Source organism: Sebastes fasciatus, chromosome 11, assembly GCF_043250625.1.
Source record: "Sebastes fasciatus isolate fSebFas1 chromosome 11, fSebFas1.pri, whole genome shotgun sequence".
Classification (NCBI taxonomy): domain Eukaryota; kingdom Metazoa; phylum Chordata; class Actinopteri; order Perciformes; family Sebastidae; genus Sebastes; species Sebastes fasciatus.
This window is the reverse complement of record NC_133805.1, coordinates 28,997,064-29,024,957: the sequence shown is the minus strand read 5'-3', so window position 1 is coordinate 29,024,957 and position 27,894 is coordinate 28,997,064. Positions and strand designations below refer to the sequence as shown.

At 37.4% G+C, this 27,894-nt stretch overlaps 2 protein-coding genes across 4 annotated transcripts in view; one reads left to right on the top strand and one right to left on the bottom strand.

Annotated features, from left to right (window-relative positions):
• The first annotated feature begins 10,596 nt into the window (after positions 1 to 10,596).
• LOC141777661 (uncharacterized) lies at positions 10,597 to 15,253 on the top strand. Of its 2 annotated transcripts, XM_074652133.1 has the most exons (5): positions 10,597 to 10,971; positions 12,819 to 13,127; positions 13,207 to 13,491; positions 14,296 to 14,461; positions 14,568 to 14,892. In XM_074652133.1, exons 1-4 carry the CDS (start codon positions 10,920 to 10,922, stop codon positions 14,424 to 14,426), a joined length of 777 nt encoding a protein of 258 aa, XP_074508234.1. In that variant the 5' UTR covers positions 10,597 to 10,919; the 3' UTR covers positions 14,427 to 14,461; positions 14,568 to 14,892. The 2 variants fall into 2 exon arrangements, with proteins under 2 accessions (XP_074508234.1, XP_074508233.1); XM_074652132.1 differs by having other exon boundaries at positions 14,296 to 15,253.
• LOC141777651 (SLAM family member 9-like) overlaps positions 15,201 to 27,894 on the bottom strand; it is a 48,141-nt gene continuing 35,447 nt past the window's right edge. The window contains exons 1-6 of one of the 2 annotated variants that reach the window (XM_074652112.1): positions 21,943 to 22,081; positions 19,305 to 19,616; positions 18,934 to 19,218; positions 17,549 to 17,662; positions 17,148 to 17,191; positions 15,201 to 16,252 (exon numbers count right to left, since the gene is read on the bottom strand). In XM_074652112.1, the coding sequence (XP_074508213.1) occupies positions 16,070 to 16,252; positions 17,148 to 17,191; positions 17,549 to 17,662; positions 18,934 to 19,218; positions 19,305 to 19,616; positions 21,943 to 22,003 (999 nt within the window). In that variant the 5' untranslated portion in view covers positions 22,004 to 22,081 and the 3' untranslated portion in view covers positions 15,201 to 16,069. Of the gene's footprint in view, positions 16,253 to 17,147; positions 17,192 to 17,548; positions 17,663 to 18,933; positions 19,219 to 19,304; positions 19,617 to 21,942; positions 22,082 to 27,894 lie in introns of those variants that run through there. The other variant, XM_074652113.1, reaches the window with a different exon arrangement.

The window sequence follows — 27,894 nt, the reverse complement described above, 5'->3', positions numbered from 1 at the left end:
AACACCTCCGGGTCCCCAGAAAGAGCTGGAAATTGTTGCTGGGATATATTCCTCATATTCCTGAGTTCCTGCAAAAACCAGATCTGCATTTTAAGGTGGGTATTATGTCCTATGGATTTTCAAGAAAATAATTTCTCCACTTCTACTTTGCCTCATCTTGTCAGTCATTTTCACATATAATATTATCCTAATATCCTCTGAACATTTTTCCTTTCACTTTTTTTCTCCTCTCCTTCAGTCTCTCCTTTGCTCTTTCCTCAATTCATCCCGTCAGTCCGTCTCTCATCTCTCTAACCTTTTCATTTCTTCTTCTCCTCAGTCCCCCTTTCACTGTTCTGCCATTTCCTCTCCTCTCTCTTCTTCTCTTCAGTCCTCCTTTTCACATCACATCTCGGCTCTTATTCATCTCTTTTCTTCAGTCAAGCAGCATCATCAGCACCATCATCATCATCTCAGTCCTTCCCTTACATCTCCAACCTTCTCCATTCACCTCTTCTCTCTTTTCCTCTTGTCGTCCTTTCACAATTTCTCCTCTCCTGCCGTCCTTTCACCTCATCTTTCCAGCTCTCCTCTCCTTTCATCTTTTTTTCTCTCTCCCTAAATCTCTTCAGTCCCCCTTCCCCTATGTCTGTTCTTCTCTCCTCTTCTTTTGCTTCATCGTCTCATTCCTTTTTACATGACCTCTTCTGTCATTTTCTTTCACCTTTCTTCTCTCCTCACATCTTCTCTCTCCTCCTCTTACATCTAAAACCCTCTTCCTCTCCTCTCCCTTCTTCTCCTCAGTCCCCCTTTCACTATTCTGCCATTCCCTGCCTCTCCTCTCCTCTCCTCTCGCTTCTTCTCATCAGTCCTCCTTTCTCCTGTCCTCTCTTCTTCTCTTCAATCCTTATCACATCACATCTCGTCTCCTCTTCTCTCATTTCTTTTCTTCAGTCAAGCATCATCTTCTCATATCATCCCTCACATCTCCAAACTTGTCTTCCCTTATCCTTTCACAATTTCTCCTCTCCTCCCATCCTTTCACCTCTCATCTTCACCTCATCTTCTCCCCCTCTCATTCTCTCATCTGTCCCCATTTTTTCTTTATTATCCTCAGTCCTTCTTCCCCTACCATCCCTAGACCTCCTCTTCTCCTTACTTCCTCTTCTCTGTCCTCCTTTCACATCTTCTTTCATGTCTCCATATACCCCTTTCTTGCCTAATCATTTCAGTACTCCTCTCCATCCTCAAGTTGTCAGTCCGTCTCATATCACTGCAACTTTTTCCTCTTCTACTTTCATCTTCCCTCTCTCTTCCTTTTTCCTTCTTCTCCTCAGTCATCCTCTCACCTCTCCTCTTTTCAGATTTTGCATTCTCTCCCACCTTTTCACCTTTTCCCCCACGGTCCTCTTTTCTGTCCTCCTTTTTCTTTCTCCTTATTTCCCTCACCTCTAATCTCCGTTCTTCTCCTCTGTCACTATTTCACCTCTTACATCTTTTCACATTCTCCCTTTTCCTACTTCTCAGTCCTTCCCTCCTGTGCATCCTTGGTCTCACCCAGCTTCGTCTCATTTCTTCTCCTCACTCCTCCTTTAACCATTTCTCTCCTCGGTTCTCCATTCCTCTCCTGTGAACCATTCAGACTGTGTGACAGGAACAATGAGTGTGGAGAAAAAGCAAAAGCAAGACAGAAATAACAGATATGGCAGAAAAAAAGAGACAAGGACAGAAGACAGACAGGAAGCATTCAAGCCTCCCTTTCTCATCCTTACTTGGTGTGTAATAGTGATTATCTTCTCCTCTCTCCTCATGCTCTCATTGAGGAATAATGTCTGGAATAACCTTCAGACTCCTGTGCCCCCCCCTTCTGCTCCACCACCACTTCCATTTTATCCCCTTGTTCACATTTGAAGCAGTCGTTGTATGGATTATGGCCCCTCTCATGCTTGGCACTGCACTCAGAGCCTGAGATATATTATCATATTAGTGGAGAATGATGTAATGCATTTCAAGACATTTGTCCTTCTCACACCCTCTGTCCCTTCGCAGATGATGTCACTGGCTTTGTGTCTCCAAGGCAGAGAAGTCGTCAAGTGGGTTGTGGGTTTTTTTGTTTGGTGCTGTCGCCATCTTGTGGTGGGAGAGTGGTGTTGAGCGATGTTTGGAAAGAAAGGGAAGGGAGTAAATTAGGATGTGGGCAATTATTTATTACTGAACCAGAGGATAATGTGACTCATAATAGATGTCCTTGGTATAACTGTACTGACGTGGTCTATTGGGTCAGGGACAGAAGAATAAAGACGGACACTTTGGATATGACTTGATTACAAATCAGGGTTTGACCGATAAGTATTCTTGGAGCTTGTTGCCAATGACAGGATTGTTGGAGGAAAGTTGTTGATAGCGGTTCCATGTCAATAATCAAGATCTATATATATATATATATATTAGGGCTGTCAATTGATTCAAATATGTAATCGCATGATTGTCCATGATTAATCTCGATTAATCACACTTTTTTTTTTTCTGTTCAAAATATACCTTAAAGGGAGATTTGTCAAGTATTTAATACTCTTATCAACATGGGAGTGGGAAAATAGGCTTGCTTTATGCACAGCCCCGGATGAGCAGAAGAAAGTGGATGGATGGATGGATGGATGGATAATCGCATGATTGTCCATCGCAATTAATTGCAAATCAATCACCAATTTTGTATCTGTTGAAATTGTACCTTAAAGGGAGTTGGCAAATATGCTTACTGTATGCAAATGTATGTTTATGTTTATTATTGGAAATCAATTAACAACACAAAAAATGTACGGATATTGTCCAGAAACCCTCACAGGTACTGCATTTAGCATAAAAAATATGCTCAAATCATAACATGGCAAACTGCAGCCCAACAGGTAACAACAGCTGTCAGTGTGTCAGTGTGCTGACTTGACTATAACTTTCCCCAAACTGCATGTGATTATCATAAAGTGGGCATGTCTGTAAAGGGGAGACTCGTGGGTAAATGGTAAATGGACTTGCATTTATACAGCGCTTTTCTAGTCTTCCGACCACTCAAAGCGCTTTACACTACATGTCAGCATTCACCCATTCATACACATTCATACACTGATGGCAGAGGCTGCTAAGGTGCCAACTTTACCCATCAGGAGCAATTTGGGTTTAAGTGTCTTGCTCAAGGACACATCGACACCACCGACCTTCCGATTGGTGGACGATCTGCTCTACCCTCTGAGCCACAGTCCCCCTATACTCATAGAACCCATTTTCATTCACATATCTTGAGGTCAGAGGTCAAGGGACCCCTTTGAAAATGGCCATAATCATTCTTCCACCCCAAAATTTAGCGTTTTGGAGCATTATTTAACCTCCTTCCCAACAAGCTAGCATGGTTGGTACCAATGGACTCCTTGGGTTTTCCAGTTTCATATGACACCAGTATCTTCACCAGCTTTAAAGCTGGGCCTGGTAAAACCTCCGGAAGTTTGATTGTGTTAAAGTAATTAGGGCGTTAAAACAAAGTTAACGCGATAATGATGCACTAAGAAAAATTTGTTTTAATGCCACTAATTTCTTTAATTCAACTTGCGACTTTTAGGTTGTAGCGGGCTCAGTTTTAAAGCTAGATTGAAGATACTTATAGAGATAAGTACCTGTGAAGATTTCTGGACAATATTTGTCATTGTTTTGTGTTGATTGATTTCCAGTAATAAATATATACATACATTTGCATACAGTAAGCATGTTTGCCAACTCCCTTTTAAGGTACAATTTGAACAGAAAAAAATTGGTGATTAATTGCGATGGACAATCATGCGATTATCCATCCATCCACTTTCTTCTGCTCATCCGGGTCACGGGGGCAGCAGTCTTAGCAGGGAATTCCAGATGTCCCTCTCTCCAGCAACATTTTCCAGCTCTTCCTTGGGGACCCGAGGCGTTCCCAGGCCAGATGAGATATATAATCTCTCCAGCATGTTCTGGGTCTACCCTGGGGCCTCTTACCAGTTGGCCGTGCCCGGAAAACCTCCAAAGGGAGGCGTCCAGGAGGCATCCTGATCTGATACCCGAACCACCCCACCTGGCCCCTTTCGACGCGAAGGAGCAGCAGCTCTAACCTGAGCTCCCTCTGGATGTCTGAGCTCCTCATCTTACCTCTAAGGCTGAGCCCAGCCACCCTACAAAGGAAACTCATTTCGGCCACTTGTATCCGCAATCTCATTCTTTCAGTCACTACCAAAAGTTCATGACCATAGGTGAGGGTTGGACCGTCGATGGACTGGTAAATCGAAAGCTTTGCCTTGCGGCTCAGCTCACTCTTCACCACAATGGTTCTGTAAAGCGCCCACATACCTGCAGACACCGCATCAAACCGCCTGCCCATCTCATGCTCCATTTTACCCTCACTCGTGTACAAGTCCCCGAGATAATTGAACTACCTCGCTTGGGGCAGTAACTCACTCCCAATCCGAAGGGCACAGTCCAACAATTTTCCGTCAGAGAATCATGGCCTCAGACTTGAAGGTACTGACTCTCATCCCGACCACTTTATACTCGGCTGCAAACTGCCCCAGTGCGTGCTGAAGGTCACGGTCTGATGAAGCTAACTGAACCACATCATCTGCAAAGAGCAGAGACTCAATTCTGAGGTTACCAAACCGGTCACACAGCGTCTCGAGATCCTGTCCGTGAAAATCACAAACCGGATCGGTGACAAGGGATAACCCTGACAGAGGCCAACGCCCACCGGAAACGTGATTGACTTTGTGCCAAGTATATGGACACGGCTCTCACTTTGGTTATACATGTACCGGATGGCTCGCAACAAAAAACCCAGTACTCCATGTTCCCGCAGTACCACCCACAGGACTTCCCAGGGGACACGGTTGTAAGCCTTTTCCAAGTCAACAAAGAACATGTTACTCCCGTGAACCCTCCAAAAGCCCTGCAAGGGTATAGAGCTGGTCCACTGTTCCACGGCAAGGACGGAATCCGCATTGCTCCTCGGGGATCTGAGGTTCGACAATCGGTTGGACCCCCCCCTTTCCGGCACCCTAGAATAAATATTGCCGGGGAGGCTGAGAATCATGCAATTTATCGTGATTAAATATTTGAATCTATTGACAGCCCACCTTTTTTTCACATTTTCGACATGCTATACTATGACTTTTTTCAAAATACTATTTTTTATAAAACTTTTTTAATTTTTTTTACTTACTATTTATGACTTTGTTTAACATACTGTACATAGTCATAGTAAAGTATGTCGAAAAAATTTAAATGTCATAGTATAGTACTGTATGTCGAAAAAAACAAAAAAAAAAACATAGTATAGTATGTCAAAAAAAACTCATAGTATGTTGAAAAATAAAGTCATAGTATAGTATAACGAAAAAATAAAAAAGTTATACTACAGTATGTAAAAGAAATAAATAAGCCATAGTATAGTATGTCAAAAAAAGTCATATGTTGAAAAAACAAAAAAAGTCATAGTATAACGAAATAATAAAAAGTCATAGTACAGTATGTAAAAGAAATAAAAAATTCATAGTATAGTATGTCACAAAAGTCATAAAATAGGATGTTGAAAAAACTAAACAAAAGTCATAGTATGTCAAAAAAAATTTTTTTAAATATCATGGTAAAGTATGTTGAAAAACTAAAAAAGTCATAGTATATGATGTAAAAAAAAGTCATAGTATAGTATGTTGAAAAAATTAAAATGTCATAGTATAGTACTGTATATGTATATGTAAAAAAAAATAGAATAAGGTCATAGTATAGTATGTCGAAAGAATGTCAAAGTATAGTATTTCGAACTAAAAAAAGTCATAGTACAGTATGTAAAAGAAATAAAAAAGTCATAGTATAGTATGTCACAAAAATCATAAAATAGTACGTCGAAAAAATGTCAGAGTAGTATGTCGAAAAAATGTCATAGTATAGTATGTCAAAAAAAAGTTATAGTATGTACAAAAAATTTAAAAAGTCATGGTAAAGTATGTTGAAAAAAAAAAAAAAGTCATAGTATAGTATGTCGAAATACAAATGTCATAGTATAGTTCTGTATGTCCAAAAAATAAAAAAAGTCATAACATAGCATGCTATAAGTAGGTCATAGTATAGTATGTCCAAAAAATAAAAAGGTAATTGTACATAGTGGAGAAAAAGCCATAGGAAAGTATGTTGAAAAAATAAAGAAAGGTCATAATACAGTATGTGAAAAAAAAGCCATACTAAAAAATTAAAAATAAGTCATATAGGATGTAAAAAAAAGTCATAGTATAGTATGTAAAAAAATTAAAAATGTCATAGTATAATATTGTATGTCCAAAAAATAAAAAAGCCATAGTATAGCATGTAAAAAAAAAAAAGCCCTAGTATGATGAAAAAAAGCCATAGTATATTATGTAGAGAAAAAAGTCATAGTATAGTATGTCGAGAAAAATGAGTCATAGCACAGTATAACAAAAAAATAATAATAGTGTTTTGTATGTAAAGCACAGTTGGAACTATTTTTTTCATGGTTTTTGCAATATAATAATGACGTGGTTTTAGTTTCTTGTGTTTTGTACCACAACATCTGACAGTGTGAAGAGGTTTTCTATTGAGTATCCCATAATGAATCTTTTTATTTTGAATCACAGTGAGAAGCGAATGAGATTTTGGATTTCATGCATCATCTGCATTTTAATGCCATACAAGTTGCTCATAATCTTTCCCAATCCACAATGCACAGACTTTGGAGATGAAGAACAAATCTTTCTTTGCTTCACTCCAGGTAGGAATGCCAGCACGATGTCTTCCAACAGAATACCTAATGTTGGCACTAATCTTGCCAATTGTGTTTATCTATCTGCTGTCTTTCTTTATTTACAGATGCTGTATGAGTTTAAGGAAGTACTTCAATGGATCAAAAGCTGCCTGCTTATTTTAAAGGACCAGTGTACAGGGCTGCCTTTCCAATGCCTGGCCTCAACCCAGAGCAGTTCAAAGACATGCTGGTTAGTTTATAGCCTCATCAGATGCATCTCTTCATGTAGCAACTCTTTGTGAAAGAAGGGGATTTTGACACATTAGCACAGAGAAAGAATGATCTGCCAACACTTTTCACTGATCAGCCAGGGATTTTTAGACCATGACTCAAATAATCCATCTTCAATTAGAGGAAGGATGCAACTTGGATCACACTCTGAATACATTTGCATTACAAATTGTTGATAAAAATAAAAATGTGTACGTCAGCGTCAGCCAGAAAGCTTTGTTCCTCAATGTTTTAGCAAAATCAGTCCAGTGGCTCGGCATATACAATGTGGCAACATCTGTCTTTGCTATTTACACTCATATTCTTTGCTATTTATGGAGAAGCTTTGGGTGGGGTGATAAGAGGGAGGAGATTGGGGAAGGTCTTTTGATTTTAAAATGACTTAAAGGTACAGTCTGTAACATTGTAACATCTGCCAGCATCTAGCGGTGAGGTTGCAGATTGCAACTCTACCTTGTGCCAAGCCTAACTATGGCCGATTTGAAAACATGAATGTTCCTATCTAGAGCTTTTGTAAGAGTAACGTATAGGTAATTTGAAGAATTGCAGTCCGTAGAGTGTGTGTACGTGGTAAGTGAGTGGTGAAGCAAGAAAGAGAGCGGCGGCGAATGTGATGTGAGCGAACAAGTGAGCTAGCGGAACAGAAGACAGAGTTAGTTTAGCTTTGAGAATATCAAGTGAATGTACAACGGAAGTCTGTTTGTTCTGGGCCACTGTAGAAACGTGGCAGCTGGCTCCGTAAAGAGGATCCGCTTCCTATGGAGATATAAACGGCTCATTCTAAAGTAATGAAAACACAACAATTCTCAGGTAATTATTCACTAAAAAAAACAACATATTTATTAATATTATATTCCTTTTCTGCCAATAGATCCCCCTTAATTGTCACTTGTCCTTTAAGTGATGATTTTTAAAAACATGCATGGATGCTTCAGTGCAAGACAATCACAAATGTATTTGTGATGGGCCTTTGCATTATGCAACTGATGGTATGACAATGTACATAAAAGTTTAACAAGGTCATTAAAGTGAAATGAAATTGGCTGTTTTTTTTCTCATTGCTATTTGCATGCACTACACATCTTCATCCACTTGTTTTGATAATTCAAAGAAGGTGAGAAAACTTATAATTTAATGTCATGAGTAAAAAGCAGAAGACTTTGAGCATAACCACAGTACTGCAGTATTAGGATCAATGGAAGATTACCAACTGCAATGCTGGCAACTCCTCAGGGCCCCCACAACTACAGGCTTACTGTGTATCTGCTGTTTTGAGTTCATTTAATTGAAGATTTGTTTGAGAATGTGTTCCACGAAAGCACAACATGAGCTGACAATGATAAGGGTCATAAGGTGGTTTCCTACCTGATCTTGAGGCCCTGTCATAATATAGTATGTCGAAAAAAGGTCAAAGTCTATGTGTTTGTTTCACTCCTATCTGTGTGAATGATGTGCTTCAATTTGCTCCTTGTGTGTTTCTGTAGCCTGTCTTCTTTCCAGGTTACATGGTGGAGAGGAGGTTGTGTGGCTCAGTCAGGCTCTAGCTGTTTGGTGACACCTGGAAGCTGCTTGACATCCTCCGGGATCCAATTTGCTTCATATATGTTTTATATTCTTTGTCATTTGTCTATATTGTAATTTTATTATTTTAGTTATACTGTACATCTATTGCATGTCTGTCCATCCTGGGGGAGGGATTCCTCTTCAGTTGGGCCTCCTGAGGTTTCTTTCATTTTTTTCCCGAAGGAAGGAAAGAGGGTGTCCTATGCTGTATGGATTGTAAAGCCCCTTGAGACAAATTTGTGATTTGTGATATTGGGCAATACGAACAAAATTGACTTGACTGAGTACAGTATGCCATAAAAAAAATCATAAAAAAATGTGATAGTATCCTACGCCATAAAAATGTCAATGAAAAATGTCATGAAAAGATTGAAAAGAAATCATATACTATGCAATAAAAAATGGCAAACTATAGGTTGTCATAAAAATGTCATTAAAAAGTCATATTATAGTATGTCATAAAAATGTTATAAAAAGTCATAGTATAGTATGTCTTTTAAAAAGTCATGTCATAAAAGGTCATTGCATAGCTTGTCATAGAAATGTCCTAAAATTAATTGTATAGTATATCATAATTCTTTTTTAAAAGAAGTCATACTATGTCATAAAAAAGTAAGAAATTGTATAGTATGTCTTAAAAATGTCATAAAATTCATTGTAGAGTATGTCATTAAATAAAGTTTTAAAATAAGTCATATTATGTCATAAAAAGTTTTTAAAAAGTCATAGTACTATAGAATAAAAAGTCACAAAAAGCCATAGTATAACACGTTGAAAAAAGTGAAAAAGTCATAGTCATAAAAAGTAATTTTATAGTATGTCATAAAAAGTTGTTTAGCTGTTTCTTAGTGCTGAATGATTGCATTTGAATTTGAATGATTACTGTGTAAAGATGCCTTTGCAGTTTTCTCTTTCTTAAGCATACATTGTCTGTCGGTGGGAACATTTTACATTTTACCACAGCTATCTGAAAATGCAAGAGGTGATAAATATAGAGCTGCGAGAAAGGAAGTGGTGATCATCACAAGTGCAGTGAGCCACCAAGATGAAGCAAAACATGAACTAATGCATCAAATACAGTACAAACTACAGTATTTTATAAGATTGTATTGAGTGTATTGACACATTTGTTATGTTTTTCCCTTCTTTTGTGTCCTCATGTTTCGTTCTTTTCTTTCAAATAACGTTTTGAAAGTCTGAAAATTATCCTTATGATAATACTGGTGCAACATACAAAACTACTTCCTCTTAAGGGAATAAATAAAATGAAAAATTGAGTGCTACTATTTATTCAAATAATTCAAAATTTTAGTTGCAGGATTAGTTGAAACAGATTGTTATGACTGGTGGTTGTTATTACAGCCCAGAACCAATAGAGAACTCCAGTGCCATACACATAGTAGGATTATCCAGAGTGAGGTGCATGGGGGTACAGCAGAGGCTGTTTACAACATGTTGTAATGTTGTAATGCCCAACATTACAACATGTTTGGCATGTCTTAATGCTATTAAGTTGTTCCTACAATAAAGCCAGCTCAACTGAAGATGAGGTCTCTGTATCTGGTAATTGATATCTGAAGATGTCACACAGATAATAATGCACTCGTGTATCAACTTTTCGTGGATTTTCACACTCAAAGCTTCCTTGACAAAGGATTAAACATTTCAATCTTTATCAACAGATCTCAAGCAGCAAAACAGAGTTTAAAGAGGAACTTCAAAAAGAGAAGTTCATTTGTTTACATCATGAACAACGCCCTGTGGTTTTCACAGGAAAAAAAACCACAACCAGTAGGCTGCAAGACTTTAACCCTGTGGTGTGCTTGTTAGAGAAAACAGAACACACACATTATTGCATCGTGTAGTCAGACAGGCCAACATGTTTTAATGTTGTAATGCCCAACATTACAACATTGTTCGGCATGTGTTAATGCTATTAAGTTGTTCCTACAATAAAGCCAGCTCAACTGAAGATAAAGTCTCTGTATCTGGTAATTGATATCTGAAGATATCACACAGATAATAATGCTCTTGTGTATCAACTTTTTGTGGATTTTCACACTCAAACCTTCCTTGACAAAGGGTTCAACATTTAAATCTTTATCAACAGATCTCAAGCAGTAAAACAGAGCTTAGAGAGGAACTTCAAAAAGAGAAGTTAATTTGTTCGTTTCATGAACAACGCCATGTGGTTTTGACAGGTAAAAAAACCCACAACCGGTACAAGGCTTTAACTCTGTGGTGTGCTTGTTAGAGAAAACAGAACACACACATTATTGCATCGTGTAGTCAGACAGGGCAACCGGACAAAGACTCGATAATGTCTATCTTCGTGATACTGGGGCTGCTGGTCTGCATCATAGAGGCACAAGGTAAGAATACTGTCTACTAAAATATTATGAACAGATACAGCAATGATGCCTGATAGTCAGGCTTCTTTACTGTGAATAATGAACCAAATATCATAAAGTTGCTTCATATTTTATCTTATGATTAGCGATAAAAAGGTTGCACGGTGGTGCAGTGGTTAGCACTGTCAAAGGTTCAGGTTCAAACCCGGCTTGGGGTCCTTCTGTGTGGAGTTTGTCTGTCTGTTCTCCCCGTGTTAGCGTGGGTTTTCTCCGGGTTCTCCGGCCTCCTCCCACAGTCCAAAGACATGCAGGTTAGGTTGATTGTTGACTCTAAATTGCCCGTAAGTGTGAGTGTGAATGGTTGTCTGTCTCTATGTGTCAGTCTTGTGATAGCCTGGCAACCTGTCCAGGGTGTACATCGCTTTCGCCCAATGTCAGCTGGGATCGGCTCCAGCCCCCCCCGAGATCCTGAATAGGATAAGCGATTACAGATAATGGATGGATGGATTAGCAATATACATGTCAGGAGATTAATGAGTCTTCCTTTGTCTGTATAAATGTAAAAATGTATTTAGAGATAACATATCTAAGAAGAGGGGATGATTTCTAAGAATTATACAGGAAGGAAATACAGAGTAAAGTACGACGGAGTATTAGAGCCACATTGAGGAAGAAAAAAAAAATCAAAGATTTTGAGAATAAAGTCAAAAGTTTATGAGAAAAAAAGTCATAATATTATAAAGTAAAAAACAAAATGTACATGCCGCCTGTGTGAAAATGAGGAACTTGGAGCATTTTGTGAAGTTATACCTTTGTATAGGTTTCACAAATAACGAAATACTTTATCTTTTGACACATCAGCACCACATTATCATCAGTATCAGGACCTTGAAAAGATTGTGTAAGAAACTGTGTTTATTTCGAAGAAAGAACCACACTACCTGGGGGGGAAACTGACTCTTTTGTGGAGGAGGAAAATTACTTTTTTTCTCGTAAAGTTATGACGTGTTTTTTTTTTCCCCTCAATGTGGCCCTAATACTCCGTCAGAGTAAAGTGATCTCATTACGGTAAATATGTCGTGCTTCGTTGTGTAGATTTTATAAAACAGTGAACAGTTTAAGACTTAAAACAGTTCAAATGCATCATTGTAAGGTCAAAAAGTGACATCACTGTAGGTCGGAAGGGGTTGCGTCAAGTTTGTTGATGTAGAGTAAAACTTTTCACTTCTTACTGACAACAGGAATTCTGCTTCCTAATCTAAAACAAACAGCATGTTTCTCAGAAAAACATTGCAGCAAACAAAAAGCCATGTTTTCAATGCTGAGCATTATGCATACAAATTAAAGAAAGAAGAAGCTTAAAGAAGAAGAAAATATCGACAGATTTATTATAAACAAATAAATTATACATAAGTTATATTATAAATGAATAAATCTGATCTATGGAAAGTTTATTCCCTCTTCTTGTTTTATTGTGTCTTTTTTGTCCTGATATTTCAGTGTTTTTTTATATTGTTCTTGTGTCCTTCTTTTTGCTGGGTCCATGGACATGGTTGCATTAGTTTCACCTCTATCCTGGGGCAAGTTGTGTCAAGAGTTATTAGTAAGTTGTAGTTGTAGTAATCAGGAGAAGCATTAGTTGTATTAAGTCTGTTCACTTCAAGAAACGTTTTGAACATCCCGAGTGGGCCTGCAGGAGAAACAACACAGCTTTGCCAACCCTTAATAAACTATGATAAGTTGAGGGTACTTCACTTCTTCATTTTGTACTATGAAGGTCACAGGGTCAAATATGAAGCCTGCATTAAATGATGATGACGTATATTATGTGTGATTTGTATTGTATTGTGTGTCTACTGTTTCTCCAGGGCCCAGTGCTGTGACTCCTGTGTTTGTGCAGAAGGGAGGAGATGTGCTTCTGAAAGTTGATGCTGATGTTCCTGAGGTTTTTCTTTTTGTTGAGTGGAACTTCAATAAAATAAACATTTTAGTAAGATTTCCACTTAGTAGAGAACCATCAGTCTTTCCTGTTTACACTGGAAGGATTGAGTTTCCTGAGAAAAAATACTCTGTGAAATTGAAGAATCTACAAGAGGCAGACAGGGGAGTTTATACTGCACAAGTGGCATTGGATCAAGGAGACCAAACACTAGCTAAATACAACGTCATAGTTCAAGGTGAGTATGTTAACATTTCAGACACCAATTTTCTGCTGCCATGTTTCTAAAATTCTTCACAGAAACTTTCCCTCCTCAGATCCAGTGTCTCCAGTTGAACTGACAGTGATCTCAGTGGACTCCAGAAGCTCAGAGTGTGACCTCACTGTGACCTGCAGAACACAGGACTCTCACATTAACAGCACTTTGAGATGTGACTACCAAACCTGCAGTCAGGAGGGAGGAGAGCGATCAGAGGTCACAACCTCTGGTGCTTCTCTCCACGTCTACCTGTTGAATGGCTCAATCATCTGTAACCATAGCAACGAGGTCAGCTGGACCGAGGACATTAAAATAATTGAACATGTTTGCCTCCAACCTGATGGTAAGACTGAAAGACAGAACAACTTCCTGATAATAATGCACAGTTTGGAGTTAGATTAAGACTTATAAGCATTTATTTTTAAAGAAAACTTTCATACGTCCAAGTAAATAAATTAAGATAAGATAAATAAATTGGGTTCATATTTGGTCAGTGCTGCCTAATTTGACTCTGTGATCAGATTTTGCCAGTGATTGACAGCTGCTCAGAGACGGCAGGCTCCAGCTCGGCTCTGATTGGTTGTTTTCCTCCGGTCTGTGAAATCTTGTAGATGCCATTAGGAGCACCGGAGGACACAGAAGCACATGATTTTTTCAGATTACCTGTCTCATTCTCTCCTGTCAGGATATAGTGGCCGTTTTATAAAAATATCACATTTGTTCCATTTCCACTGCAGTTGTAATAACAATATTAATTCAATAACTCATTTAAATGTTTTACTGTATTTTAGCATAGAATGTACTATTTGTCTCCATTACTGTATTATTAAGTACAGAACACATACTGTAGGACGGCCCCTGAACATGATGGTTTAAATTAGCACAAAAAAACTGTTAAATTGAAGAGTGAAATAATAAAACAATGAATCAACATGAAACTATAATGCTGTTTTACAATGCACAATGAAGTCTGAAAAACTCAACTGCACTTTGCAATGCATGTATTTTGAAATGTAGGAATTACAGTACCTGAGTAAACTACAAAGTACACAGAATGTTATCTGAACTGATTTGTTCCTGTTGTGCTGTCGCGTCACAGTCTGGATGTGTTTTGTGTAATGAAATCACCTGTTTTGTTGTGTTGCAGATCCAGTGTGTCCTCCTGCTGGTAACTCTGTGTGCCTGCTGAAGATAGTCGTGTTCTCTGTCGGTCTGATCATCATGGTGTCTGCTGTCATCACTGTTCACCTCATGGAGAAGCTCAAGAAGCACAAATGAATAAATAGTTCTCTACCAGCCAATCTTACATTTATGTATGTCACACTCTTTAGTTAAAGGTACCCTGTTTTCTTGTATATGCTTGAGCCCTCATGGTACACATTCCTGCCACTGATCTTATGCTATTCCACTGATCCACAGTTGGTGGCAGAAACACACCAAGAAATGGAGTAGTGCACCAACAAAGGCGAAGAGGTAGAAGACTGCAAGCCAGCAGACATGGATGTAAACCATTTAGGATTTAAAGTATTTGTAAAAATCAGCTTTGCAAATGTTTCATGAGGAAGGAAACTGATTCAACACGTTAATAAGGCTTCAAAGATACTAACAATGCATTTTGACAAGTAAGGAAACAAGAAAACTGAACAGGACACCTTTAATACAAATGCTGATTATTCTTGATTATCTATTGATTGTACCCAATAATCACTGTTCTCACTTTGTAAATAAAATGTTTGTACAGAAATAACCATGTTAAAGATTTTTTTGGATGATAAAAAAACAACAAAAAATAAAATCTGTATGATCAAGACCAACAAAATACAAGAAATATCCTTGATGTAACACTAAATGTGGTCCTATTTACAGTATTATAAATGTTTATATGTAGGCTACAATATGTTTCAATATTTGTTTAAGCATGTGTTAATCTCTGGGTGAAAGCAGCGGGCAAAGAAGTGAAGCCATTGTGGAAGTACCTTAAACTTGCATTCTTTCTTATAGCCAGCAGGGGGCGACAAAACACATGAAATAAATCATTCAAGTCCTTAGAAATAATGTACAACACTGTTTATCTCTTAACGACAAATTAAATGTAATTCTGTTCATAACTGCACAAGAGACCTTCAAATGTTTCCACATTTTTAGTTCCGTAGAACAGCATCAGATTCTTTCTCTGGCTCAAATCGTGATGAAACAAAAAGCTACTTCTGAATGTGTGTGATGCTTAGTAACATTTCCTCATTGTTTTACAGCTGTTTCTATTGAAATGTTTGAAAAGTCTTTTCATTCCACAGCAGGTCATATAAACTTATACATTAGCAGCTTTGGCAACACTTAGTAAAACTGGAAATTGCAGTAAGTACAGTAGAATACAATTCCTGATTAAAGCTGCAGTTGGTAACTTTGAGCAAATATGATTAAAAGTCACTATATCCTGACAGTAATGCATGAGACAGATTATGTGTGAAAAGAATCATGTTCCTGCCTCCTCCTAGTGCTCCTAATGGCATTTGCAATTTTTCCGGTGACCAAAAGAAAACAACCAATCAGAGCCGAGCAGCCTCTGGGCAGCTGCTGCTCGGGAGACTTGTGAACTCCGATCAAACTGTCAAACTAGGCAGCGCTGAAATGTGTTCAGAAACATCTTGTAGTGTACTGTTTAGCCATGTTGAAAGCAGTCGAGACAAAACCAAGCATCGCCCACCAGCCAGAGCAAACTTTCATTTTACAGCTAAACAGTACACTGAAACATCTGAGGAGAGAAATAGGCATGCCATTATGAGCACAAGAGGACACGGGGAAATGTATTGTTTTTGTTTTTTTAACAGATTATTTGTCTCATGCACTATTTACAGGATATAGTGACAGTTTTATGAAAATAACTTTTTCATCATATTTGCTCAAAGTGACAGACTTCAACTTTAATTGTTTAAGAACATGGCATGCCTTTCTACCGTAGCATACAGGCTCTCTGGCGTGTCTCTAGTCTTATCTGGATCCGGGGGTCCAGTGTGAGGTCCTACCAAGCAGTAGGTGGAGGTTGGAGAAAGACCTGAAGCATCATCTGTTGGACTCTGATCCAGAGGTTGGGCTGTAGTTCCGAGCTGGAAAATATATCACATGCCGTGTTTTTAGCAAAGATTGTTTGCCATTTTTACTTTACACTTTATTATTAATTGTGCTATTTTTCTGTATTAACATGGGAAGTAATCTCACTATGATTAACAGCAGCTCATATAAATCCTTCAAATACTACAAACATCTGTATCATGGACTACAAAAGTGTTAAGCCTGTTTTTTTATAACATTACAATGAATTTGTATCTAAAATGCATTAAATTGCTATAAAACGTAGTTTTAGGTGTTTTTCATCAAGAGCAGAGTAAGGTGTGTCTGAAAGATCCTTAGTTGAGTTCAAATGAATCTCTTGGCCGAGAGAGCACAACACACTGCAGCTTAAACACAAGCACGTAGAGAAAGCATCTACGCCACTTTGACAACACAGAAAGTACGTTGCATTTAGAATAAGACAGAAAATCTGAGTTTTTCTCATCTCTTGATTTGTTCCAAGGCTGAAATTGAGGTTTGTATAGTACATTGTTAGTTACTGTGATCTTCTACAGTACATTGTTGGTTACTGTGATCTTCCACAGTAGCAACTTCATTACTGTAATTTTCACAGTAAATCTTGAATTACTGTAATTTCCAATTGAATATGCAGTATTTTACTGTGAAATAGAATACAGTACTTTAATGTGAAATAGAATACAGTACTTTACTGCGCACAAACACAGTAATGTACTGTGGATTTCCCAGGCATGTTTCACAGTGTAGGGATGGCCAATAGAAGCATGTGAGGCTCCAGTTTTTGATTTTGAAAACATAATAAACTTGATTTTCCTCAAATCCGTTTCCATTGTTAAAATGCTCAAAATCTGAAATTCTGTCCCTCAGTGTGTCTGGCAAATGTTGGGAGACTGATGTTATAAAAACGCTTACCTGTGGTATTTCATATACTGTATTTTCGATGCTCTCTCTGTTATCTGCAGGTCAGTTGTAAAAAAAAAATACATGGTGATTTGCTTTAATTTACTTTTCAATTTAGAGCTTTACCTTTTAACCGCATAACATTTACATTACTTGAGCTGCAGCTACATCGAGGCCAGATTTAGGGTGTGTCTAAATGACTCCATCTTCAAACAGCAGCTCTTTTTAAAGCCTATGTGTGTAGGATTTGATATTATTATTATTATTGTAATTGCATTACCGAATACACACAAAGGATTTATAAGTATGGTAGAGGATGGACTTTAGAACACTGAATTCCCGTGTACAGTAAACTGATAAGATTTTGCAGATTTTACATGTAATTATATGTTAAAATTCATACTTGGACTTACAGATTCCAAGCTTTCGATAATAACAAAACAGGCCTAACAGAACAGCAATGACGAAAATGACAATTGGGACAGCAACAGCAGTCACGGTGACCTTGCTGGCATGTTGTTTAGGATCTGTAAAGAAAAACAAAAGCCAGATTAGAAAAGTATGTCTGGTTTAAGTCTTGCAACATAATTGAAAATGTGCCACTGTAGCATCACACCTTCCCAGCCTGTGCTTTTAACAGACTGCAGTTTTAATTATACAAATGCCTTGGTAACCTGCTCTGTGGTAATAATAAAAAATATATTTAAAAAAACTGTCACAATTTAAATCTACCAACTTTCCAAAAGTCCCTGAATGAGCTAATTTAAATACCACATCATTTTCTAGTTTAACTTTATAACCTACCAAATACTAACAATTCATGCCAGCCGATAGATAAGGCTTATCATTTTTGGTTTTTACTAGGTTTCACTGAAACATACGTTAAATAAAAAAATATATAAATAAAACAATTCTTATTTAAACTGATTTGAACTCAATTTTATATCCCTCCTCCACAAACACAAGCGGTTTTATTTCCTTTCCAAGAAAGAGGATGTTCAAAGTAGTTTACAGTAGAAGAGGTCATCCTGAGACGAGGACAAAAATAGTTATGATTTTTTGAAAAGCCCCTTCTTTTTCTATGGTGTTCCTCAAGGTCTTGGTGTCTTAATCTGGTATTTTGGAGGGATTATAGGTCATTTCTTATCAATTCTCGAGTGGTAAAAATGGTTAAATTTAGCACCAAATCTGTGTAACAAATGGTATCAACCCCAAAATTGATACTACAACTTATGAGACATAATAGAGCATGGGAATGGAAATCATATACTTGGATCAATAATTAATAATGAATAAATTCATGTTTATTTCTGATTAATGACTAGAACAACTTGACACACAGTGCTGAGCAGCATCTCAAATTAATCGCCAGGTTCCCGGCTTTTAGATGTGCCCACTTCCATGTGCTGACCTGCTATGTCCCCCTAAAGACCCCCTAAAGACCCCCTGTACCTTGCTAAAAAAAGACAAAAACAGGTCTCAGAGGGTTAAATGGCTTTTAAAATGCCAAACCCAAAATTGTTGAACTGAATCAATGAAGTAAATTCTGCCACCAGAGCAACTCCTCCTTGAGAAGTACTACAATCCTACAGCGTACGCACCCCTGAAAACACAATGAAAAATGGAAACATGGATTTTAACCATATTTGTAACAAACCCAATTTATTTATCTTAACTTAATTAATTTACTTGGACGTATGAAAGTTTTCTTTAAAAAAGAAATGCTTATACTGTAAATCTTAATCTAACTCCAAACTGTGCATTATTATCAGGAAGTTGTTCTGTCTTTTAGTCTTACCATCAGGTTGGAGGCAAACATGTTCAATTATTTCAATGTCCTCGGTCCTGCTGACCTGGTTGCTATGGTTACAGATGATTGAGCCATTCAGCAGGTAGACGTGGAGAGAAGCACCAGAGGTTGTGACCTCTGATTGCTCTCCTCCCTCCTGACTGCAGGTTTGGTTGTCACATCTAAAAGTGCTGTTAATGTGAGAGTCCTGTGTTCTGCAGGTCACAGTGAGGTCACACTCTGAGCTTCTGGAGTCCACTGAGATCACTGTCAGTTCAACTGGAGACACTGGATCTGAGGAGGGAAAGTTTCTGATGAGAATTTTAGAAACATGGCAACAGAAAACTCTCTATTGGTGTCTGAAATGTTAACAAACTCACCTTGAACTATGACGTTGTATTCAGCTAGTGTTTGGTCTCCTTTAATCAATGACAATTTTGCAGTATAAACTCCCCTGTCTGCCTCTTTTAGATTCTTCAATTTCACAGAGTATTTTTTCTCAGGAAACTCAATCCTTCCAGTGTAATTATCAAAGACTGTTGGTTGTTCACCATCAGGTGGAAATCTTACTAAAATGACCGTTTTCTTGAAGTTCCACTCAACAAAAGAAAACTTCTCAGGAACATCAGCATCAACATTCAGAAGCACATCTCCTCCCTTCTGCACAAACACAGGAGTCACAGCACTGGGCCCTGTAAAAACAGTAGACACACAATATAATAAAAATCACACAATATATGGTTATCCGGTCAAAACTGAATGTTATTCCATCTCTACTATAGTTCTTACACATTGGATCATCAGTTCAAGTACTTTCAGCTTATCATGGTTTATCAATGGTTGGAAAATCTCTTTAAAAATGCCTTACATCGGCTTTGTCTCGTGACACAGCTTGCCTCAGGATAGAGGAGTTTAATAGGTGAAACTAAGCTCATTGACAGTAAGATGTTACTTTATTTTTCTTCTTAACATTACCTACTATTTCCAGTCAGTCTCTTCTAAAAAGACAGAGGACTTTCTTTCACTTTGTTCCCCAGCTTGGAGGAGACAGACCGTGAGCGGATATTTCCACCGACTGCTTACTGAGGTTGTTACGGAAGGAGTCAAGTTTATGTGTCTTGGAGAGACAGTGTACACCTTTTCAACATGTTGCTATAATGTATAATATGTGTATTATAATTATCTACTGTAAAGGTTAAAATATGTTTTATTCAAAGAAATCAAAGAAAATTTCAAAATGGGAACTAGAAAGGACTCAAAGAGTCCGTACCTTCGCCAAGGATATCCTCTAAATGTGTCACTTAAATAACACAAAAGTCTTTAGAATGTTTTTAATCTGTGTCTGGATCCATATCTTCATCCAAATATGGATAATATTAAAAAATATTGTTGATTGGCTGATGGCAATGATACTTTTTTGGGGAAATTGTAAAGAGAGGAGAGAGAGAGAGAGAGAGAGAGAGAGAGAGAGAGAGAGAGAGAGAGAGAGAGAGAGAGAGAGAGAGAGAGAGAGAGAGAGAGAGAGAGAGATAGAGAGAGATAGATAGAGAGAGAGAGAGAGAGAGAGAGAGAGAGAGAGAGGGAGAGAGAGCGAGGGAGAGAGGGAGAGAGAGAGAGAGAGAGAGAGAGAGAGAGGGAGAGAGAGTATTTGGGTGAAATAAACCTTTAAAATTATAAGTGCTTGGACAGAAATACAATTTTCACTGAATGAACCTTTAAAATCTTAGTTACACAGAAAGTGGTATTTGGGTGGAAAGTAGCAGTAGTAGCAATAGTAGTATTAATCGTAGTAGTAGTAGTAGTAGTAGTAGCAGAAGGAGCAGCAGCTGTAGTAGTATTATTATTATTATTATTAGTAATAGTAGTAGAAGCAGTAGGAACAGAAGCAGTAGTAGCAGCAGTAGTAGTAGTATTAGTAGTAGTTGAAGCAGTAGTAGTAGCAGCTACAACCTTTAAAACTGTAAGTCATTAGACAGAATATAGTAGAGAGTTACTCTATAGAGATTTTATTTTGAAAAAAGAACTTGTCCTGAGTTCCCTGTTAAGATACAGTTACCCTCTGGGGTTGTGTGTACGTGTGTGTGTGTGTGTGTGTGTGTGTGTGTGTGTGTGTGTGTGTGTGTGTGTGTGTGTGCGTGTGTGTGTGTGTGTGTGTGTGAAAAAAAATACCTACGTTCTGATGTATTAATTGTGAATGAGGAGTGGAAGTTGTGGGTTGGAGAGCAATTTGTTTAGAAACTTTTCAAAAGATTTTAAAGCTTTCCTCCACTCTAGCGATGATGTCACACGCTCTAGCTTTTAATAATCCACGCAATACAAACCCATTATAAAATCTGAAATGGTCTGAAAATTTAATAAAACGTAAACTGTGATAAATCAAAAACTATAAAAGTTATCAAAAAGCTAAATCATCACTTAATAGTTCAAAGAATATAACCCGTTTAAAGTTTAAATGAAGTATGTAGCTGAAAGTATGCAGAACTAGTAGCATTTCAAAGTGGAGCAGGTTCAAGAGGATTTGAAGATTTTCTCCATTGAGTTACATTGTAAAAAAAATGTGGAAAAAGCTTTACATTTGAAAAAGTATCAATAGTTGAAACAAGAAAAGTCACAGCACTAATATCCTTGAAGAGCTGAATATTGTGATAGTTAAACGGTTTCTGTAGCTGAAAATATGCAGGAGTATTTAAACTGCAAAAAACGTACAGAAGAAATAGAAGAAGTTGAGCAAAGATTCAAAGAACAAAAATAGGAATGCTGAATCAGCATTCCCACAAATAAAAGTTTTAGTTTTAGATTTTTAGCATCATTATTGAAATAATTGACAATGAGCACATCACTGAGAATTGTGTATATTTCTCAATATTATCATCATTCATAAATTTAAAAAAAAAAGTTAGTTCCAATGAAACATAATGTTTCTTATTGGTGAAATAGTGCTACGGTACGACAACTTTGACTTTGAAAACAAACAATGTCAATCAACAACGGGAAATATAAACAAAATAAAGTTCTTACCTTGTGATTCACAGGAAAGCAGCAGAGAGACGGCAAAGACAATCACGACCCACGGCTTCATTTTGCAGTGTGCTACATGAGGAAGTGGATAGGCTATTTGAGAACTGCGCTCAGAAACAATTTATCAGGAAATGTCTCTGGACAAATGTGAACATATTTTATTGTCATGAAAGTTACAAATATTCCCATTCCTTTAAAAAAAATTCTTCAATTCTTTGAGCAACACAAATGGAAGTGTGATGAACAGTAGGCGTATGTGTCCAAATGGTGTCTTGTGATAGTTTTACATCCATAGCTCTCATATTTGACTATCAGGCTAAGATATATCTCACACAACCTACGTCAGCTCCTCTGTCTACTACAACCATCTTTACAAAACATGAAACAAAATATGGCCTTTAATAACTCATAATCAGCTTTATTAAACCACTTTTTTAGAGAGATGTGTCTCATTGGATCTCTCCACCTGATTAACATTCCAGAGCTTGATGTTAATTCAGGAAAATGTTACAAATACATACAATTTCCAACACATTCATATCCATCATACTCATCCTTGCTTCACATTTCCATCAGAACAGAATCATTATCAGTGACTTACAAGATTACTTTCACATTCTCAGCGCTCACCTCTGGTGGTCCGCCTCATGTCCTTGTTGCCTAGGCGGAAAAATAAAAGGGGCTTCCATAAAATGTTCATTGTTAGTTTAACAATGTTAGTAACTCGAAAATCACATGGACGTAGAGAAGGCTCCTACTTTACACAGAAAGGAGAGCTTCCTTGAGTATCCTACAGTAACATTTGTAACCCACAATAACACGATGGCCTTTTGCATCCATGTAGTAGCTGTTTGTAATGAAACATTATCTCATTTGTAGCACTCAGTTTGCTTAAAGCCACTGAGACAGAGAAACTGCAATTCCAATTAGCTTTGAAGAAAAGAAGCATCTGTATTAAAGGGGCCGTGTGTAGGATTTGGCAGTATCTAGCAGTGAGGTTGCAGATTGTAACAAACTGAAGCCTCTCCCATGTGCCAAGCGTGTAGATCAGTGGTTCTTAAACTTTTTTCACCAAGTACCACCTCAGAAAATATTTGGCTCTCCAAGTACCACCATTATGACCGATGTTAAAATACAGTTGTGTAGGCCTACCCTATTCAGCAATGCACAGTTCACGCAGGAGGAAAATGTATTCCTAACAAGAATATTACTTATTGTTGACTTCTGTCAGCCACAGCCACGCTGTACAAAGGGGTAGCACTAGAACTGGCACTGAAACTCTTCCACACAACTCTCATACTATGCAAGGGACAGCCTCTCACACTAGGCCTGCACCATATGAGGAACATTTGCGATGTGCGATAACACTGTTCAGTATTGCGATGACGATATGACTTGCGATAAATAAACAAATATTGAAGTGTGCATATTAGCTATACATATGCTATATTTAAAATGGGCTAAATGTTGTTTCTAGAGCAGCAACAGTAATGTTTACAACAGCAGTCACCATATTAACTCCTTAATATCTCACTGGAAACCAATCTAAAATGTAAATAAAATAAATCATATTCCTGACATGAAAATACTAAGAGAAGTTTATAAAGACTGAAGAACACAGACAACAGTCTGTATCAGTCCTTCCTACCGTCCTCTGTCCTGTCGTCCTGTCCTTTGTCTTCTGTCCTCCTCCCTCTGCTGCAGGTAACATTAGGGCTGATAGAGGGAAGAGGGGCTGTTTAGCTGTCTTAAACAGTCTGACTACCAGAGGTGGGTGTAAGTCACACATGCGCAAGTCACGAGCAAGTCTCAAGTCTTAACCTTCAAGTCTCAAGCAAGTCCCAGGTCACTGTGGTGAGAATCAAGCAAGTCAAGTCGAGTCCCTGCTGTGAGTCAAGCAAGTCAAATCAAGTCACTGCTGAGGTCAAGCAAGTCACAAGTCAAGTCATACGCAATTCTGATGATCTAACCCAGTTTCCACATTTAAAATCAGTTCAAAGACAGTGGTCATGAAAAGATGATCATAAGCATACTTTACAGGGCTCATGGCGAGTCAAATTAAAATGCTCACCATTGTAAATTAAAAAAAAAGTTGCAAGTGAAGTGTCCCTTGAAAATATTGAGTTATGGATTAATAAATATTGTTAACAAAATCAGTATTTTTTATTCCTTCTCTCTTCCTTTTATTTAGATCTGGAGGCTGCTTTATTATTATTATTATTATCATTAATAATAATAATAATAATATTAATAATAATAATAGTAAATGTCATGGGAATATCACATATTCAAATAAATGTTTATAAACGTCCTCTGATTATTAATTGTGCATTGGTAGGCTATAAACTATCCATTAGCTATAAAACGACAAAGGCATACATTTCATGGCCATCAGAAACTTTTAGAAAAATTTTTAACAATGAACTTGATCATCAGAAAATAATGCATCGTAATTATGAATGAAGCAATCTCTGCCGTGATAAAAATCAACACCTGGGCTGTAATACCATTTGTCTGGCGCTCTGCTGTGGCTAATCTACCTAACGGTCACCATATCAAAAACTGTAGATTATTTCACATAATGTTAGCTAATGGGCTCAGAGTTAATTTAGTTAGGGTATTATCACAGTTAAACTAACTTACTAACATTAGTCTGTTACTAACCTTAATCATATATGCATAAGAAGCTCCAGTCCATTATAAATCTAGCATAACATTAACGTAACTTGCATGCAAATAAATTATTGAATTAACATACAAATCAAACGAAATGTACCTTGAAAACACACGAAACATTAGTTAAATAACAAGGCTTTAATCACAGGGCTGTCCCCCTCATGACACACTGACAGTTTGGGAGTCCTGTAGAGAGTTTTCTCTCAGGGTAAACTTATTGTTGTCTGGGCCTATGTACATTATTTTTCAACTTTCGTTTTGAACCCAAACCATCTCTGTCACATTGTGGAGCTCAGACCACATTTTGTCCAGGATGGAGACACCGGGTGAAAGACTGACAGAACGGACGGTCCTGAGGGAGTTATAAGAGGAGCGAAATACCTGTTGATGCACAGAAGGAACTGTGTAGAATAAATAATCAAAACGACACGTTTGAGGGTTCTGTGGTTTAAAACTGCACTAAATGTAACCACCACATCTGCCGTGCATAACTGTGCCTTAACAGTGCGACTGCAGCGCTGCGCTGTGCTGGCTGTCTGTATACTCATCCCGTGCGCACAAATTAATTAACGAGTGGAACATGATAAACGTCTATGTAAGTATAATATTGCTATTTTAATTGTAGTGAAAACCGGGACAATTTGTTAGTGACTGTTGAAAACCGGGACATTTGAGTGTTTTACAGATATTTGTCGGGACTCGGGACACATCAGCGTGAAACTGGGACAGTCCCGGACAAACTGGAACATCTGGTCACCCTAAACAAAACACCAAAACCAATCACCCAGATTGATAACCTGTGAAATTGAGCACACAGCTGTGTTAGCTAGTAAGATGTCCCCATCGTTTAATTAGGTATATGGCCCCGAATCAGTCCCCCAATTATCTTTTACACTAACGATATGTCTTCTCATTAAAATGCATAATTGATTTGAAGCCAAGTCTAACGTAGCTTAAACTTAACGTTAGCTTTCTAGCTAACATTTGACCAGCCAATAAGTTAGCTAAAAAGACACACCTTTCTTTGTGGGTTTTGTGGTGACGGATGAAGTTGGATGTTGTGGTGGTCGTGTCACTGATTTTTGAGCCGCAGACCTTACGTACCGCTGTTCTCTTCTTACTACCGTCATCGACAACATAAACATTAAATCCAAATTTTATTATTTTTGTACTAGGCCCCTCCATGATAGCCCGCTGCCTCTGGCGTTGACCTCTGCTGCGTCCTAGTAGGTTGCCAGGTTTGCGCGCATTGCACTAGAAATCACCCAATGTTTTAAAAACAAAACGTAACTTCTCAATATCTAGAAAATGAAAATATTTAATTAGAAAAAAAGTCCTTTCGAGTTATCTGTCTCAAGTCTAAGTCAAGTCTCAAGTCATGAATACCAACTCAAAGTCAAGTCAAGTCTTTTATCAATGTTAGTCAAGCAAGTCTCAGGTCCTCAAATTTGCGACTCGAGTCTGACTCAAGTCAAGTCATGTGACTCGAGTCCCCCACCTCTGGTAAAGAGGGTCTTCCTGTCTGAACTTTTGCTTTAAGCTTCATTTGTGATAGGCCTTTGCATTATGCAAATGATGGTATGACAATGTACATAAAAGTTTAACAAGGTTATTAAAGTGAAATGAAGTTGCCTTTTTTTTGTTTTTTTCTCATTGCTATTTGCATGCACTATGCATCTTCATCCACTTGTGTTAATAATTCAAAGCAAGGTGAGAAAACTGATAATTTAATGTCATGACTAAAAAGCAGAAGACTTTGAACATAACCACAGTACTGCAGTATTAGGATCAATAGAAGATTACCAACTGGGCAATGCTGGCAACTCCTCAGGGCCCCCACAACTACAGGCTTACTGTGTATCTGCTGTTTTGACTTCATTTAATTGAAGATTTGTTCGAGAATGTGTTCCACGAAAGCACAACATGAGCTGACAATGATAAGGGCCATAATGTGGTTTCCTACCTGATCTTGAGGCTATGTCATACTATAATATGTCGAAACAAAATCATAGTTTAGTACATCAAAAAAATTAAAAAGTCATTGTATAGTATGTCGAAAAGAAATCCTAGTATAGTACGTTGAAAAAATAAAAAAGTCTTAATATAGTATGTCGGAAAAAAGGTCAAAGTCTATGTGTTTGTTTCACTCCTATCTGTGTGAATGATGTGCTTCAATTTGCTCCTTGTGTGTTTCTGTAGCCTGTCTTCTTTCCAGGTTACATGATGAAGAGGAGGTTGTGTGGCTCAGTCAGGCTCTAGCTGTTTGGTGACACCTGGAAGCTGCTTGTCATCCTCCAGGATCCATTTTCTTCATATGGATTGTAAAGCCCCTTGAGACAAATTTGTGATTTGTGATATTGGGCTATACAAACAAAACTGAGTTGACCTGAATGAATACAATATGCCATTAAAAAAATCCTTAAAAAAATGTCATAGAATACTACGCCATAAAAATGTCATGAAAAGATTGAAAAGAAGTCATGTAGTATGCAATAAAAAATGGCAAACTATAGTTTGTCATAAAAATGTAATTAAAAAGTCATAGTAGAGTATGTCTTTTAGAAAATCATAACAATTCATTGCATAGTATGTCATAGAAATCTCATTAAATAAAGTCTAAAAAGAAGGCATATTATGTCATAAATGTTTTTTTAAAAGTCAAAGTATAGTATATACTAAGTCACAAAAACTCATCGTAAAACATGTTGAAAAAAGTGGAAAAAGTCATAGTGTAGTGTGTCATAAAAACAGTTTTTTTTTAAAAAAGTCATACTATGTCATAAAATAGTCATTAAAAGTCATTGTATAGTATGCCATAAACAAATCATACTATAGTATATCATAAAAAAATGTCCTGGCCTGCATAAAGAACAGAAGACTGACTTTCTTTTTTTCAGTTTATTGGTTGGTTTTCTGTTAATTTTATTCCTTTTAGCTGTTTCTTAGTGCTGAATGATTCAATTTGAATTTGAATGATTACTGTGTAAAGATGACTTTCTTAAGAAAGAGAAACATTTTACAGTTTACCACAGCTATCTGAAAATGCAAGAGGTGATACATGTAGAGCTGTGAGAAAGGAAGTGGTGATCATCACAAGTGCAGTGAGCCACCAAGATGAGTTCAGGTTTTAAGTGAAGCAATACATGATCTAATGCACAACATACAGTACAAACTACAGTATTTTATAAGATTTTATTGAGTGTATCGACACAATTTTATGTTTTTTCCCTTCTTTTGTGTCCTCATGTTTCATCCTTTTTACTTTCAAATAACTTT

Coding starts and splice junctions, on each gene's coding strand:
- LOC141777661 (XM_074652132.1), top strand. CDS start 10,920: ATGTCTATCTTCGTGATACTGGGGCTGCTGGTCTGCATCATAGAGGCA. Junction 13,128..13,206: donor ATACAACGTCATAGTTCAAG/GTGAGTATGTTA, acceptor TTCCCTCCTCAG/ATCCAGTGTCTCCAGTTGAA. Junction 13,492..14,295: donor TGTTTGCCTCCAACCTGATG/GTAAGACTGAAA, acceptor GTTGTGTTGCAG/ATCCAGTGTGTCCTCCTGCT.